At 32.8% G+C, this 17,486-nt stretch overlaps 1 protein-coding gene across 5 annotated transcripts; it reads left to right on the forward strand.

Annotated features, from left to right (window-relative positions):
* Positions 1-1,969: 1,969 nt before the first annotated feature.
* On the forward strand, positions 1,970-16,638 carry LOC113866526 (DNA polymerase delta catalytic subunit). 5 transcript variants are annotated; one of them, XM_027501364.1, is made up of 31 exons: positions 1,970-2,342; positions 2,473-2,583; positions 3,666-3,772; positions 3,889-4,048; positions 4,334-4,529; positions 4,627-4,762; positions 4,845-4,982; positions 5,340-5,417; positions 5,558-5,649; positions 5,909-5,975; positions 6,068-6,139; positions 7,761-7,847; positions 8,644-8,763; positions 8,863-8,961; positions 9,780-9,887; positions 10,046-10,141; positions 10,255-10,320; positions 10,466-10,522; positions 10,657-10,744; positions 10,861-10,940; positions 11,432-11,545; positions 12,458-12,572; positions 12,640-12,812; positions 12,953-13,024; positions 13,686-13,760; positions 13,849-13,938; positions 14,008-14,168; positions 14,994-15,067; positions 15,174-15,261; positions 15,578-15,683; positions 16,083-16,638. In XM_027501364.1, exons 1-30 carry the CDS (start codon positions 2,093-2,095, stop codon positions 15,663-15,665), a joined length of 3,258 nt encoding a protein of 1,085 aa, XP_027357165.1. In that variant the 5' UTR covers positions 1,970-2,092; the 3' UTR covers positions 15,666-15,683; positions 16,083-16,638. The 5 variants fall into 5 exon arrangements, 4 of the variants coding, with proteins under 4 accessions (XP_027357165.1, XP_027357159.1, XP_027357168.1 ...); XM_027501358.1 differs by having other exon boundaries at positions 2,024-2,342; positions 15,157-15,261; positions 16,083-16,598; XM_027501367.1 differs by lacking the exon at positions 11,432-11,545 and having other exon boundaries at positions 2,024-2,342; positions 16,083-16,637.
* The last annotated feature ends 848 nt before the right edge of the window (positions 16,639-17,486 follow it).

Below are 17,486 nucleotides of genomic sequence, written 5' to 3' on the forward strand. Positions count from 1 at the left end.
CTTTTAAGTTTTAATTTCTTCTAACTTTTAAATTTTAATTTAAATAAATTATTTTTGGTTAATTATATTATATATCTATCACATCACTCACATTAATGATAAGTATTTTTTATTACATCTAAATTCTCTCTAATATTTGTGTGAAAATTAAATATTTAAAATATGTTTGATTTAATTTTTAAAAATAATTTTTAATTTAAAAAAAAAACTAAATTAAACATATTCTTAGTTCTTTTTTTTCCGTTGAGATGAAATTTAAAATTTTTATTTAAGTGAAACTACCTTATACTAAAGTTTTTTTTTTACTTTAAATAAAAAATAGACAAAAAGCACACATTCTCAAACATTTGAACTTACTTTAGTGAGGCTCAACTCACTCAAGCTAAGTAAGATTCACTTGAGTGAGTATAATTGACTTAAATAAAAATTGGACAAAGAAGAATATTAGTAGAATATACATTTTCATTTAAGTGAAAATTATATAGTTTAAGCAATATAAGGTTTGCTTAAGAAATAATGTAGAAATTGAAAGAAAGTTAAAAAAAATATATTCTAATACTATCGGACAAGTAAAGCAAAATGTATCATAAAATAAATATGTTAGGTAATGTTAGAATATATATTTACAAATGTTTACATATTAAGAAATAACAAAGTAAATAAGGTATAAAATGAAATTAAAATTAATTAAGGATTAAACTAGTTGTATCATAAAAAAAGTTTTTTTAAAAAAAAGATAAAATACCAAAATTTATCCAATGAAATAAAAAAATATAACTTTTTTATTTTAAGTTTAATAATTTTGCTGTTAACATTGTCGTTTTTGTTGAATTTTTGCTTCAAGTAGTTAATGCTTTTTTAAGTGAAACTTATTTATACTATAGTCTACTTGTTTATAAATTTGCTTAAGATAAATTATATATAATTCAAACAAGAAATTTAAATTTCGATTAAGCGAATGTAAATTTACTCAAATAAAAATAGTATTTTAAGAATAATTGTTTGTTTTTAAAAATAACAGAAAACTGTTTTTAAAAAAGAAAAATAATCAGTCTTCTAATTTCTACATAAATCAGAAATTATTTGAATTCTCTTCACACTCTTTGCGCCCCACAAGCATACGCCCCCACATCCAAACTAAACACATATTACCCACCCCTTCACGTACAATGTTACTCACATCACCACACTTGCATACATCCATGTCATCCACAAAATCTTTTGAACACTAGGCACTACAATTTATGTAACATTCAACGTCGCAACATATAGTTTAAAAGAACTAACCTCCCAGAGTCACACCACATCAAAGCAACCAATCGTTACACATAACGTCATAAGTACTTGGACTTTCACCGTCATTGTTAAAACAGGAAAACAGGAACTGAAACCCTATGCAATAATTGCACGCTGCAGTTAGTTATTCTTTCACTTTTACTTAAGCGAAAAAATTTTACTTAAGTAAAAGTGCAACAAATATATTAACTTCATGTACAGCTGACGCAAAAAATCAAGATAATCCTGAATATTAAAATAGGGCTACTACAAATTTCGTTAATATAAATATTACTAGCCAAACAAGAAATAAACAAAAAATAAAAAATATTATTAGCAAAAAAATACAAAAATAATTGTTATTATAATTAACAAAAAATACTTATTTAAATCACATTTAAAAAATAAATGAACAAATTAAAATTTTTAAAATTTAAAAGAATAAAAAAGTTAGAAAATAAAAATATAATTTAGTCAATTTATAAAATGTTATTTACAAACATTGAGGTTTATTTTAAATTTTGTTTTATTAACCGCTATCTTAAATTTAAGTTAGTAGTATGAAATACACTATCGTGAATGAAATCCACACATTAATTTTTGGAAGGGAGCGAAGGAATCTCGACGCGACTCATTATTTCCTATTGATTGGAAGGCCAATTCCTCCTAATCAGGTGAAACTCACGTGTCTCGCAAGCAAGCGGGAAAACCTCGTTAGGCAAACCTCCTCAACAAAAATTGGCGGGAATCTCATTACCATCACACTCTCTCACTCTCACTCTAACTCTCACACCTCTCTCTCTCTCTTCTAACTACGATGAGTACCAACGCCAACCGGAAGCGGCCTGCACCGCCGTCGCAACTTCCACCAGCGAAGCAGGCCTTGACGACAGAGGAAGAAGATTTCGTGGACGAAGACGTGTTCCTTGACGAAACCCTCGTTTCCGAAGACGAAGAGTCCCTCATCCTCCGCGACATCGAGCAGCGCCAGGCCCTCGCTTCTCGTCTTTCCAAATGGACACGTCCCTCTCTTTCCCCCGAATACCTCTCACAATCTCGTAGCGTCAGTGAGTATTTGCACTGTTAACATTTTCCGTAGTTATTTCCTCTTTCCTTTGACATTAGGGTTTAAGGTTTGGGGTTTTTCTCAGTGGATTTGATTTATTTGTCTTTCGTATTCCTCTTCCTGGCTTTTAGTTTTTCAGCAGCTGGAGATTGATTATGTGATCGGAGAGAGTCATAAAGAATTGTTGCCAAACTCATCTGGACCTGCTGCCATTATTAGAATATTTGGAGTTACGAAGGAAGGTTAGCGCATGTTTCTATTTTCTTCCATACTGCAAAATTCGGTTGTTTAGACAATTGGAAATAAGTGATTACTGATTTATTTATCTGTTTATAGCGATGTATGAGCATGAATGTCCAACTTGATAATGGAATCGTTGATCAGTTTAATAATTATAAGCATCGAAGTGAATAGTATAGTGTGTGCTTGGAAACATGTTGAAAATTCTCAAGACATGGATCCAACATAGATGTTATAACTAGTAGCGTTAAAATAAATAATGATCCATGACGATCTAAAAGTGTGAATATACACGCTAACTGACGTTGAAAGTGCATCTGAGCGTATCTGTTATATCCAGTAAGTTTGCTTTTAATTGGAGAATTGAATTAAAACGAATCAAGCTCAACTGGTTTGGTTTGGTTCAGTTTAGTCTAGTCAGTTTTGATCAACCACTTTTTCTTAGATAAATACCAATTTGACTTCACTCCTTTTTTATTAAGTTCATGATCCACTCAACAACAAATTTACGTGAAGATCTTTTTAAAAGCATTCACTAGATAAAATAGCAAATTAACCTACAAAGTTTCATAAAATTTTAAAAAGTAAACTAAACTATATTTACATGAAGTAAACCTACTTTCTTCAGCATTTGGTTGCCAAATTATGATTTATCAACCTACATGTATAGTTTATTTGAGTCCAGATATGAAGTGATTGATACTCCAGAAAAAGGCAAATTGATGCTCTAACAAAATTGTGCTGACTATATTTTTATGCCTGAAATCAAACCCAACATCATGATTTATATATACTATTAAAATTTCATATGCGTACTCTAACTGTGAGGAAATGATATGACTGGCGATATCTATAATTTTTGAAGATATACAGTTCTATTTTACATATCCGTTGAAGATGTGGCTACTTACCGTCTTATTGAATTTGAAGATATAAACATATTTATTGTTATGATTTTCCAGTTACATTACATGTATCAATATAAGTTCCCAGAAATTATCTCCATTTCAATAGAATTAGTCAGGTGTTTATTTGAAAAAGTTAGTGTAAAATTATATATGATCTATCATTGTTTGTTTGTTAGGACACAGTGTTTGCTGCAATGTTCATGGGTTTGAACCATATTTCTACATCAGCTGCCCTCCTGGAATGGGTCCAGATGATATCTCCCACTTTCATCAAACTCTTGAGGTGTCTGGTTTAATTCCTGAAAATAAAATTTTCAGTTTTTAATCATGAAAAGGGGCAACAATTTTCAACTTATGATTGCTTTAATTTACTTGCTTTTGCATCTTGTGCTGCTTCAGGGAAGGATGAGAGATGCCAATAGAAACAGTAACGTGGGGAAATTCATTTGCCGTATTGAAATGGTGCAGAGAAGGAGTATTATGTATTATCAGCAATCCAATTCCCATCCCTTTCTTAAAATTGTAGTTGCACTCCCAACTATGGTTGCCAGCTGCCGTGGTAAACTTAGATCTTACCAGTAGACATTTTATTAATCATCTTATCACAACTCAGAGGAGTCTAGAATTGGTCAATGTTTGAGCTACATTGTTGGTTCTCATTGGCTGTACTTTTAATATTATGTCATATAGTATGGCCATGGCATATAGTGGGTTTAATGTTAAATTTAGTTTTTTGCATCTGAACACTAATATGATGGCATTTTTGTTTTGACAGCTGTTGTCTTTCACAACAGCACTGTACTCATGAATCAATGTTTCTTATCAAAATTTCAAAACTTGGCAGGCATTCTTGATAGGGGTATTCAGCTCGATGGTCTGGGCATGAAGAGCTTCTTGACTTATGAAAGCAATGTACTTTTTGCCCTTCGCTTCATGATTGATTGCAATGTAGTTGGTGGGAATTGGATTGAAATTTCTGCTGGAAGATATAAGAAGACAGCAAAAAGCTTGTCTTACTGCCAGTTAGAGTTTGATTGCTTGTATCCTCTTTTATGTGGCAAAATCAAAATTCTCTGTATAAAAGGGTTTTGGGAATGCCAAACTATTTTTCTGTTCCCTCCCTTAACAATGCTATAGGTATTCTGAATTGATCAGTCATGCTCCAGAAGGGGAATATTCAAAGATGGCTCCATTTCGCATACTGAGTTTTGACATTGAGTGTGCTGGTCGTAAAGGTCATTTTCCTGAGCCTTCCCATGATCCTGTTATCCAGGTCATATTGCCTTCTCTTTTCACGCCTGTAAATTCATGCACAATGCCATTGTTTTTGAACTGAAAATTCCCATTTCTTACAGATTGCTAATTTGGTTACATTACAAGGAGAAGATCAGCCATTCATTCGTAATGTGATGACCCTTAAATCTTGTTCTCCTATTGTTGGTGTTGACGTGATGTCATTTGATACAGAAAAAGAAGTCCTACTTGCTTGGAGGGTAATTCCATTGTGTGTGTGAGTGCATTTGCATTTGTAATCATGTTTATAGTTAGTAGGCACAGGAATTTCAATAAACCCCCCAAATTTGATTCACCATTCCCTCCAAATAAAACAGGAGTTTCTGAGATATGCTTATTAGATATCTGACATCTTGCAAAATCTGGTCACATAGCATGATTTTTTTGTAGTGCTTTTAACTTCATCAATGTTGATGATGTTAAATATCATTTGTGTCTTAAACTTGTATATAATGAGTCTATTTGATATTATGTAACTATTGAATGATTTATAATTCTTTTTCGATTAACTTTCATAGTTTGATGGAGGTGTTTTTTTTTTTTTTTTCTCCTTGCAGGAGTTTATTCATGAAGTGGACCCTGATATTATTATTGGATATAACATCTGCAAATTTGACTTGCCATATCTTATTGAGGTGTTGACTTAACTTTGAGCTCAAACAATACACTAAGAGTTGATAACTGGAAGGTTTTGTTATTAAATAAGCAGGGTTGTGTGCATTTCTATATGGTTATTGTTTTAATATAATTTAGTTTGCTACTTTGTTGTTTCCAGAGAGCTGCAAACCTTAAAATAGCTGAATTTCCAATTCTGGGCCGTATCAGGAACAGTAGAGTTCGAGTAAAGGATACTACTTTCTCTTCTAGGTAAAAAGATATAGTTTTGTGTTATGTAGTTGCATTCTCATTACTTTGTAGTAGTTGTATTCTGGTTTTATGATGGGTAGCTAGGTTTTTTATAGTTTCATCAACTTCTATGAAAATAAAAACTTGGTTTCTAAAGTGAATACTGCATTTTATATCCTCAACATTTTCTGTGAGTTTAGGACTTACTTTGTTTATCCTTTTAGTTTTTACCTTTCAATCATTCAACTATCTACGTTAGTGATACTTAATGGTTTTGTAGGCAGTATGGGACCAGGGAAAGTAAAGAAGTTACAGTAGAAGGGAGAGTTCAGTTTGATTTGCTCCAGGTTCTGTCAATATTTTGTTTTGCTTTAATTGCCTTGTGCCTGGATGATCTAAATTTATTGCTTAATAGGGATATTTGTATTTTTATTTGCAGGCTGTGCAAAGAGACTACAAATTAAGTTCTTATTCACTGAATTCTGTATCAGCACATTTCCTTTCTGAGCAGGTAAACTCATGCTTTTGAACATCCTATTCAAGCAATTACTTTATTCCCCTTTATGTTGCTAGCCTTGGCACAATGATGAGGTTACTGCCTAGTGATTTGGACTTCAGAAGTTGAAAACCTAGAAAGCCTCTCTGCTTGCAGGGGTTAGGCTTTTTATATTTTTCCTCCTTAGACCTCCATTTGCGGGAGCCTCATACAGTAGGTCTAGGTTGGCAGTCAGCCATATTATCATTTTTTCTTTTCCCTTTATTTTCTGATTCAAATACATCTATGAAGTTAGAACTGTTTATAGGACTTAAATCATTGTTTTAAAGAACAATTAACATGTTTATATTTATATATTTATAACAATGTTATCAATGGCGGATGACAGACAACCAAAAAACTGCCATAAATTTATGGTGGATGCCTTGGCGGGTTATGACAGAAGTATGGCAGTTATGATAAAATAATATAATGTATATCATATCTACAAAAATATATAAAAAGATACTGCAGAATGTGATATAAAACCAAAAAACTAACTACATGTGAAAGAAACAAGGAAGGTTTTGAGAAAAAAAGAATAAAATAGTTGTAAAACAAAAAAAAGCTGAAATTGAGACAAAAACTGAGAATAAAAGAAATAGAGAAGGAAACTTGGAAGTGAAAACAGAAAAATAGAATCAAGAAAAACAGAGTAATAAGGAAAAGGTGAAAGAGAATGGAAAAGGAAAAAGAAGAATGGAAAAAAATGAAGGAAAAAGTGAAACTGAAAACTGAGAAGAAAAAGGAAAAAAAAGAGAAATGAAATGGGGAAGGGAAATAATAAAGGAAAAATACGAAAAAAGTTCACTCATCGAAAAAATAGACTTGCTGACAGTGGCAGTTGCCAGAGATGGAGACAGCAACAGTCCCCGGAGACAAAGTTGTGGTAGTCGCCGACTTAAGGAAGAGAGACTGAGCGATGCTGAGAACAAGAGACTGAGCGATGCTGAGAATGAGAAAAGAGACGTTGAGGACAACAAAGAAGAGAGAAACATTCGAACCGAAGGAGAGATGTTCAAACCAAAGGAGAGAGATGTGAGTTGCAAGAGGGAGAAGGAGAAGAAAGACATTTGTTTAGGGTTTTGGTGTTCGTGGGTCACTCTGGACCAGGTCAGGTCAGAGGCCCATTTTGTTCTTTCATTGAAAAATGATGTTTTCTGCCATTGCTGACAGACACATAACAGCCGCCATGGTGCTGCCATCTTGAATTTGCCATTTTCTGCCATGGTTGTGGTGGTTTGGGCGAAAACTGCCACTGATTTATAATCAATTAATCATAATGTTTAGTTGCAGATTAGCATGCACAAACTCATGATTTGATCATGTAAGTGCTTACCTGATAACGTAGGCTATATTATCTGCAACAAAATCGATTACAATGGAGTTGTAATTTAGCAGAAATATGTTTCTGTTGGTTGTGTTATGTGCTCTTTGTACGTTTGTGTGTATGTCTATTTGTTTTTTCTGCATCCTGTTACCTATTCTTATGCCTACCATTATCTAAACAGCTTTTGCTTGAATCTTGTGTTTGTTCTTAAAAGTTATAGTGCATGTCAAGTTATTGAATTAGTCAGTGGATGATCATGTGATGCAGAAAGAGGATGTTCATCATTCAATTATATCTGATCTTCAGAATGGAAATGCAGAAACTAGGAGGCGCCTTGCTGTGTATTGTTTGAAGGTTTGTGTTCTGGTCCCCTTGTCTTGGGCTGCTCTATGTAGCTACCTTTTATTTAAATGTTTACTGGCCAGCCTTTTCATTTTTTTCCTATCAGGTTCTGATTGGCAGTTAAACTTTATGGAGATAAACTAGAAGTTAAAAATAATTAGCACAAGGTTAAGTTGTTTTGGTTTGGACTTTGGAGGTATTGATTAATGATGGAAGTTATGATCTGACAGATAGGCATAACATTTTTGGTTTGTGTTGTTAGTTAGTTTTATATAATACTTCTGTTATGAAAGGATTTACCATGTTATTTGGTGACCCTTGGCTTTTGTCATTTAAGTTGTAAATAAGGCTCTGTTCTTTTTTAAAGTTCAGCAAATGAGGGCTGTTAACCACTTCATCTTCTTGACTACTTCTGCTACCTTCTTATGAGGTCTTAATTTTTTAAGATTACATAACACTGACAATATTTGCTCAAATATGTTTTTTGCAATGCTAATAGATTCATCAATATTTTTGTGAACCTAAAGTCCATTTTGGAACATTTGATCTCAATGGTGGTTTTCAATGTATCAAATCAGGTCTAACATCAAACACTTTAAATAGTACTTTGGTGTGAAGGAGTGAATTTGAATTTAAGTTGTAATGCATATAGCTTTACTATAAAAGGTTGTAGCTTGTGGTCTTTTTACCCATTAAAGTGTTGTGAACCAGATATAGTTAATCTGTTTTGGGTACATTACACATGAAAGAAAACTAAAAGTGAAATAAATTGACCAGTTAAAATTCATACGTGCTTGTCTGTGTGCAGGACGCATATCTTCCTCAACGGCTTTTGGATAAATTGATGTTCATTTACAATTATGTGGAGATGGCTCGAGTAACAGGTGTTCCAATTTCTTTTCTTCTTTCAAGGGGCCAAAGCATTAAGGTAAGCATTAAAATTTATCTATCATTAGAAATACGGAAAATAAATGACTTATTGAATTTGTAGCAGTAATTGCTAGCTTTTTTTAATCTTTCCTTCCAGGTGCTTTCTCAACTTCTCAGGAAGGCAAAACAGAAGAACCTGGTCATTCCTAACATCAAACAGGCAGGGTCCGAACAAGGAACATTTGAAGGTGCCACTGTAAGTTCATTCTTTTCTTTCTCCTTCATTATTTTATACAGTTAATTAGTGGTTTTCATACTCTTTTCACTTTTGATGTATATGCATGTTTGTGTGTGTATGGATCTTCTAATGTGTGCGAAATATGTTGCATTAGCTACCCACTCATATAAAATTTTGATGACTTTTATTTTCCAAGTCTTTTTATTTTCATATTTCTGTTACGACTAATTAGGTTATATACTCATGATTGAACTGACTTAGAAATTCAAAGGCTTATAGCATCTTGACTCCAAGATTACTGTGCATCAAAGTTGTCAAAGTTGAGTGTATATAAACTTGTGGAGGGTCTGTAAACTTGACTCATAAACTCAAGAGTTTGCCTTATATTGAAATATTATTAAAAAAGACCTACTCATATATCCAAACAAAATATAATACCATATGATCAAGTTCATTAAACATGAAATAGATCAGATGACATTTTTGTAATTCTTTGTGAAAACAGGAAACGAAAACAGAAACTTTTTCTCAAACCAATTAGGCCGTCCTCCTTAGCTATTAAAAGAGATTGCTTTATTAAAAGGTTCATATGTTATACTCTGTTCTTGCAAGCCTTGTCAACAAGCTTTTTATGCATTCTTATTTTGAAGTTGTTCTTAAATACTTATTATAATCCCATCTTGTTCTTGTTCCCTTAATACAAAAGGAATTGAAGGCATGCTCAAATTTCAAGTATCTTTATTTCAATGAAATCTGCATAAGTTTTGGAGAAAATGTGCTCACCTTTTCCTTTATGTGCCTTTTGATGCATGATATTTGAAATTTACATCTTGCAGGTATTGGAGGCAAGGGCTGGATTTTATGAAAAACCAATTGCTACTTTAGATTTTGCATCCTTGTATCCATCTATTATGATGGCCTATAATTTATGTTATTGCACTCTGGTAAATATTTCATATTTTTTGTTAGTTTTGCATTAGCTTCTGAATTTTGTTATTTCTTTAAAAGTATTTTGAATATTACTTTCTTCATTACATTTGTTCAATTCATATTGGGCAACAATTGGTAGAAAATTTTGTTTAGTTGTTTACTGTTCTTTAAGGTGACCCCTGAAGATGCTCGCAAGCTCAACATACCTCCAGAGTCTGTGAACAGAACTCCATCTGGTGAAACATTTGTTAAATCAAATTTGCAGAAGGTATGCTGCTTGTAAACTGTTTCACTTTGTCCTTTAAGTCTCTGTGCTGATTTCATTTTAGAAGTTAATGTTTATATGAAGTTGAGGCACTGACATTATGAGAATAAATTTAGGGAATACTTCCTGAAATACTTGAAGAGCTCTTAACAGCCCGTAAAAGGGCAAAAGCAGACTTAAAGGTATCTGTTCTGTATTTACGTTCTGAAAATTGACTAGATTTTTTTGCTGTCAGCTAGTGTTTGATTAGCTCAAAATTTACTATTTTGAATTCTGTATATTATCTCTGCCTGTACATGACTTCCCTCTTCCATATTTCTACTTTAGGAAGCAAAGGATCCTCTTGAGAAGGCAGTGCTGGATGGTAGACAACTAGCCCTGAAAGTAAGCTGTGCATTATTTTTTTTTTTTAATCCTTTTGATAGCTTTTCAGTTCTTTTTACTGCATAGTGTATACTAATTGCTGTACTAATTGTTGATAACATTTTAAATTCCATTTCTATTTTTCTTTTGTTCAGATTAGTGCAAATTCTGTGTATGGGTTTACAGGGGCTACCATTGGTCAGTTACCATGTTTGGAGATATCATCAAGTGTAACAAGCTATGGTACTGCTTTCATCCTAGTTTGCATTGCTGTGTATTTTGAAAAATATCCTTTTGTTGAATTGAAATAACATCTCTGTTGAGTACTTATTGTCATGTGAATTGGATACCCTGTGAAGGTCGACAAATGATCGAGCACACAAAAAAACTCGTGGAAGATAAATTCACAACACTTAATGGCTATGAAAACAATGCTGAGGTATAATATTTATAAATTTTCTTGTTTAGATGGATGCCAATACTCTATGGGGCTTTATGGGTCAGTCGGTGAAGCTCTTTAGGTGTCTTTATTACTCCTTATTTTAAGCTTCATGCATGTGATGGCATTTTCCCCCAGTTTAGTTGATCTTTTGTGGGCATGCAATGCTAATCAACAAGTAACTAGTGTGTTGAAAGTTATAGTGACTTAATTTTGCATCAATTTGGTCACTGGATTTGTCTAGTTTTAAGCAAATATTATTCTCTCTAGTTCTATGATACTGCATTTTGGCCTGGGAAATTGAACATTGAACTAACAGCGCATAACTTTCTATCTTTTTCAACAAATTTTACATTTCCAGTTATGCATGTACTTCCTTAAATTTAATGTAGCCTTATCTTACTTTCATGCTTGACTACCATAATCAATTAGCCTGATGTTAATGTCAGATACTCCAATGACTTACAAAGTAATGTATTTCTTGCTACTAGGTAATATATGGAGATACGGATTCAGTCATGGTACAATTTGGTGTTTCTGCTGTAGAAGAGGCTATGAATTTGGGGAGAGAAGCTGCTGAATATATTAGTCGAACTTTCACTAAAGTAACAGTTCCATTTAGATTTTATTTTTATCTTTAGTCATTGTATGTTTGAAGCCCTAATATCCCATGAAAATGATCTAATCCTGAGCATGAAAACATTTTTTTATGTGATTTTCTTGAAATGCCAATTGATTTTTATTGATCTTTTGTACTCATAGCTGGGCAAATGTTCTTGTTTTAAAATACTCTAAACAATGAAGTAATGATTGGTTCCAAAATCACTTCGTTTTTAGCAAAAGGCTGCAATAAATGAGTGCCCCAGGTTGCAAAACAAAACGTTCTCGATTTCTGTGTTCCAATCATTCCCCAAATTCTTGAAACATGGAATAAAAAGTTACGTAATTTATCAAACATTTTAGCTTCTGCAATTATGATGTTATTTGTGACATCGATTTACATGGAAACAGCTATGATTGATTACCACTTTACAAAATTTGCTAGCTAGTTTGCTGGTGTTATTTTACAAAGGGATGAAGAGCAACACTGTAGTGGTCTTTCTTGTGTTCATTTGGGTTTAGAATTTGTTAAGATTGCTTTCGATAAAATTAATTTTGAACTATTAAATGTCACTGGGATGTGTACCCAAATTAGTCTGAACCATAGATGTCACATTTAAATACGTGCTGTGGTGGGAGGAATTACTTCTAATAGTTTACCAAACAGGCATGTAATTCAGGAACTTGCATCAATGTGTGACATTAGTTGTTGGATCATTAGTGGTCTTGGTGTGCTGAATTTTTAAGTTTCAGCTTCAGCATCTTTAAACTTAACTTTATCAACCAATTTTTAAAAAATTCAAAAAATTAGATTTTCTTGAGACTTCATTATTTTTAAATGTGTTTGAAATTAATTTATTATTTTATTTGTAACTTTGATTTTTTCTTACATATCCATTGTCATTTTGATTGTGAAGCCCATCAAACTAGAATTTGAGAAGGTTTACTATCCATATCTCTTGATTAGCAAGAAGAGATATGCTGGTTTGTTCTGGACAAAACCGGATAATTTTGACAAAATGGACACAAAAGGTAAACATTAATCTTTACCTTCCTGTTGCTCTGTAGAAGTGCCTCTAACTAAATTTACATTTAACAGGCATTGAAACTGTTCGAAGAGACAACTGTTTATTGGTCAAAAACCTGGTGAACGATTGCCTTCACAAAATTCTGATTGACAGGGACATTCCTGGGGCAGTCCAGTATGTCAAGAGTGCAATTTCAGATCTTCTCATGAATCGTATGGATTTATCACTTCTGGTTATTACAAAGGTGGGAAGTCTACTAGATTTACAGAGTACCTAATGATAATTTATAGCTATTTGCTCTTTGTGGAGCATTCAGATATTTGATGTGAGTGCACTACTAGAATAATTTCTTGGAACCTATCACTAACATGCTTGCTGAAGCAGGGTTTGACGAAGACAGGAGATGATTATGAAGTGAAGGCAGCTCATGTTGAACTTGCTGAAAGGATGCGCAAGGTTGGCTGGATAATCAAATACATTTTTTTATCATTCTCATTGACCCCTTAGGCAATGGATATTTGATCTTTTTTGTTTTTGGAAAAAATGAAGGCAACGGGAAAAATCTGTCGATGTTATGATATTATGATCATATGCACTACCAAAACTTGAAACCAAAAATTATAAAAATGACAAAACTTAGGGGTACTACTATATGTATTTTTGGTGTTCTCCAATCAAGATTGGAGTTTTACCTTAGTTATATGTATAAAAGTAAATACAAATTTTTTATTAAAATGCAACAACAACCCAGTCTTATCCCATTAGACGAGGTCAGCCATATAGATCACTAGATGCTATTGGGTTCGGTCAGACACTAAATTTTCAAAAAACACTAATTTTGATTAGTAAACAGCACGAATAGAGTAACATATAAAATTTGTCCTTAGAAAAAATCATGATTTTTTTTTTTCAATCTAGATGCCTGCATTTTATATTATCATTGCTTGGGTCATGTAAGTTGATGTTTCTAATGTTTGGCAAGTTATTTGTGGACCTATGCACTATGCAGTATTCATTTCTGCCATAGGTTTATATTAATTGTTTGAGGCTTATTGAACTTGTCATGTTTCTGTTTCATGGGCCATGAATGTATTTTATTTGATTTTGTGATTGACAGCGAGATCCTGCCACTGCTCCAAATGTTGGAGATAGAGTACCTTATGTTATTATTAAAGCTGCAAAAGGTGCAAAGGTAATGTCACATTGTCCATCTCTTTTTGGGCAAGTTTTTCTAACATTTGTTTAAATTTTCTCTAGGCTAACCTGTGTAAGAAAATCAGGCATACGAGAGATCAGAGGATCCTATCTATGTGCTAGAGAATAACATACCAATAGATCCTCAATACTATCTTGAGAATCAAATTAGCAAGGTTGGTTTATTATATCTTTCAGATTTCTCCAATGTTTACTGTTCTTTATTAGCTTCATTTGTGTTGCAGCCAATTCTGAGAATTTTTGAGCCAATTTTGAAGAATGCTAGCAAGGAACTTCTCCATGGAAGTCACACAAGATCTATTTCTATTTCTACTCCATCAAACAGTGGCATAATGAAATTTGCTAAGAAACAGCTTACTTGCATTGGTTGTAAAGCTTTACTTAGGTATCTATTTTCTTTCTTTTTTTGTTTTCAGTGTTGTCTTGAAGCTTTGAGATTTTCACTGTTGATTGTCTTTTATATATTCCCTTTTCTTTGTTTATTTCTTTAGATTCCAGAAAAGGAAAAACACACAAGAACTACAAAGAATTAACATTTATGCACATGCTAACTTATTCAGTAGCTAGCGATGAAATAACTTTTTCAGTAGCAATTCATAGTCCTGCACTATATTGTGTAGTAGTTATGAACCTTTCAAGGGCGTTATGCTTTGTGGAAGTGAGCATAGGATCCCTCCCAAAAAAATAGCATGGATGCAATAGGTGCAAGAGTCCTTTAGTCATTATATTATTAATGATCATTTGAGAATTAATTGGCATCTTAGTGACAAAGAATAGTTGATTTATTGAGAACATATCATCTGCAAATCTTTATCCTACTTTTCAATATGTTTCTGTAGTTAATATGAGTGAGATATTATTTTGCACAAGAGGCGCCATTGATCTGTGCTAGTATAAGATCTTGAAATCTTGATGCCAGTTTCATAAAGTATTTTTTATGGTTTTAACTTTAAGCTCTAACAGGAAACAAGATTCTTCCGATGGTATATGATCATAAAACTAACTGCTGACTAGTGATGGAGATGAAAGACTTAGCAGTCTGCACCTGTAACTGTCAAGTTATATTTGGACTAGTAATATACTAGATAATACTTAGGTCTTGCTTTTCAATAGACCTAATACTGAGGTTCATTTGTGTGTATTATGATGCATTAGTATCGGTCAGTTATGCAAAAGCCTAATAATATTATTTTTGTTGCATTTGGCTCAGCAATGGACATCACACGCTCTGTTCACATTGCAAAGGAAGAGAAGCTGAATTGTATTGTAAAACAGTGGCTCAAGGTGCGCATCTCTTGGGCCTTCTATGTTAAATTTCAAATGATTTTGTAGTACTGGATGGTTCTAGATTTTGTTTATTGGGAAAAATTAAGTGGTGGTGTGGCTGCAGTCTCAGAGCTGGAGATGCTTTTTGGGAGGTTGTGGACACAGTGTCAGGAGTGCCAAGGTTCACTTCATCAGGATGTTCTCTGCACAAGGTATGTTCATTCATTTAATAAATTTTATATCATTTAAGGGATTACTTGTGTGGCTAGACTTCTCAAATTTTTGGTTTTAAGAGTAGCCATAGTATAGTATTTAATTAATCACGTCATGGAAATAAAGCAGTTTTGTTTTTCCCCTTTTTGCTGAGCTTGTTACTGTCCTGGCATAACATAAATCAATTATTGTTGTGCCTTTGTTTCTCCCTCCTCGTGTCTTCTCATCTGCTCTTTTGTAGATTTTATTCAACAACTTGCAATTAGTTGTGTTATTCGTTGTTCCAACTGATTTTCCTGCACTATTGTGTTGCAGTCGGGATTGCCCAATTTTTTATCGACGAAAAAAAGCACAGAAAGATATGGCTGAAGCAAAATTGCAATTGGACAGATGGAATTTCTAAAGATTTTGTCAAGTTCAGGTATTTCTATCTTCTTTTAGTCTTATAGTCTTCATAACGATCTAGTCAATGACCTATAGGAAATTTTCACCCATTAATATATCCAAACATTGGAATACCAAAAATTGGAATATTTATCCGCTTTTCATCGCAGGATGTTACCGAATATTTAAATAATAAAATAAAATAAATCGAACTCAGCTTTATGAATTTTTAGTCATATTCATAACTGGTTTGAATTCCGAGTATCATTTGAAATTTCTGCTAAGATTCCATACTTTTGGGTATTTACATCAGCATGCACGAGCATGTATGTATGTGTTCTTACTTACGGACCCCTGCATCTTATTACCGAGCCCTGATATATATATACCATTCCTAATCTGTTTATTGGGTTTGACTTAAATGTTACAATTGTAGGTATTATTGAATTTATTAATTTTGGGAACTGAAGGAAAAGCTCTGGAGATGATACCCAGTGACAAGCTCTTGTGACCGAATTTCTATTACTGGAAGGAAAATACATGTGGCAAAGATCCGAAATTTTGCATGCTCTAGTTTAAATATATGATTTTGCGAAAGCTGGTTCATGCACCGAATTTGACCATGCTGATCTTAGAAACCAATAGAAGCAATCGGATGTTTGCCACAATCTGTGAGAGTAAACCCAATTGGTAATTTTGAAGGATTTGTGGAATCCTCAAATGATAATTTAGCTATCGGATGACATCAACTTGGTTCCAAGACACAGTAACTGCTGGGCTACTTTGATGTTAGAAGAATTGTATTTCGAGGATTTAGTTGATGCGAAACAATCTTTTGAATATCAAAATGAGGGTTTACGGTGCAAGGGTATCTTGGTAGGATGAGATTATAGATATTTACCCAGAAAGAGGGTGGTGACTGGCCTAAACCGATTAGTCAAGTGAGTTATATCATATCGCAGTTGAAGAGTTAAATTAATTGACTGTCTTCCACAGGTACGTGATTATAACATTCTATCGATAATTGCTAGGACGCCCTCTGTGGGGATGTGTTTAATGTAGATTAATCATTTTTAGCCCACGCAACATGGGTTTATTTTTTATTTTTGAGAAAAAATGAAAAAATTATCAAAATATGGGAACTTTTGACATTTTTTGGGTACTTTAATTTTATTATTATTTTTTCAAATTTCATTCACGAGTATAATTTTTTAATATTTTTTTGAGAAAAAAATCATCGGCGGTGATTTGAGATCTAGATAAACTGGCAGGTGACAATTTTTCAACTTCATATTTTTGCAATTTTCTTCAAGAATACTATTTTGTTAAACATGTTTTTTAAATCTCATTTAAAAATTAATCCCACACAAGATAGAACTACTCAACTTACTAGAGGTTTCTTCAGTATATTTTTAGTGAACGGTACATCTTTCAAATCTATACTTCAAATAATTTAATTAGGATGTACTGCAAGTGTAAATATTTTTTGACATCGTAGAAAATAGTTGTTTTTTATAATAAAATTATTGTCAACTTATGTATATTTTTATTGGTTCAGTGTAAACAGTACATTATAATTAAATTCATAAATGTACTGTGTGCATATAGTATTATCATCACTATTTGTCAACGGAACTTGTACGTACCCTGATAAAAACTAGAAAAATGTTATATTACTAAATGTGCCATAAATGTAAAGTAGTATTTTTTTTTTCATACAATCGGATCCCTTATCTATCATTATTAACATTACGTAGTCAATTTGAGTATTTTCCCTTGATTCATTCACTTGCTGCTATTTTCTGTTGACCTGTTTTCTCCATTGTTGAAGACAATTTGT

This window comes from Abrus precatorius, unplaced genomic scaffold, assembly GCF_003935025.1.
Source record: "Abrus precatorius isolate BTA unplaced genomic scaffold, Abrus_2018 Scaffold10, whole genome shotgun sequence".
In the NCBI taxonomy this organism is placed as follows: Eukaryota; Viridiplantae; Streptophyta; class Magnoliopsida; order Fabales; family Fabaceae; genus Abrus; species Abrus precatorius.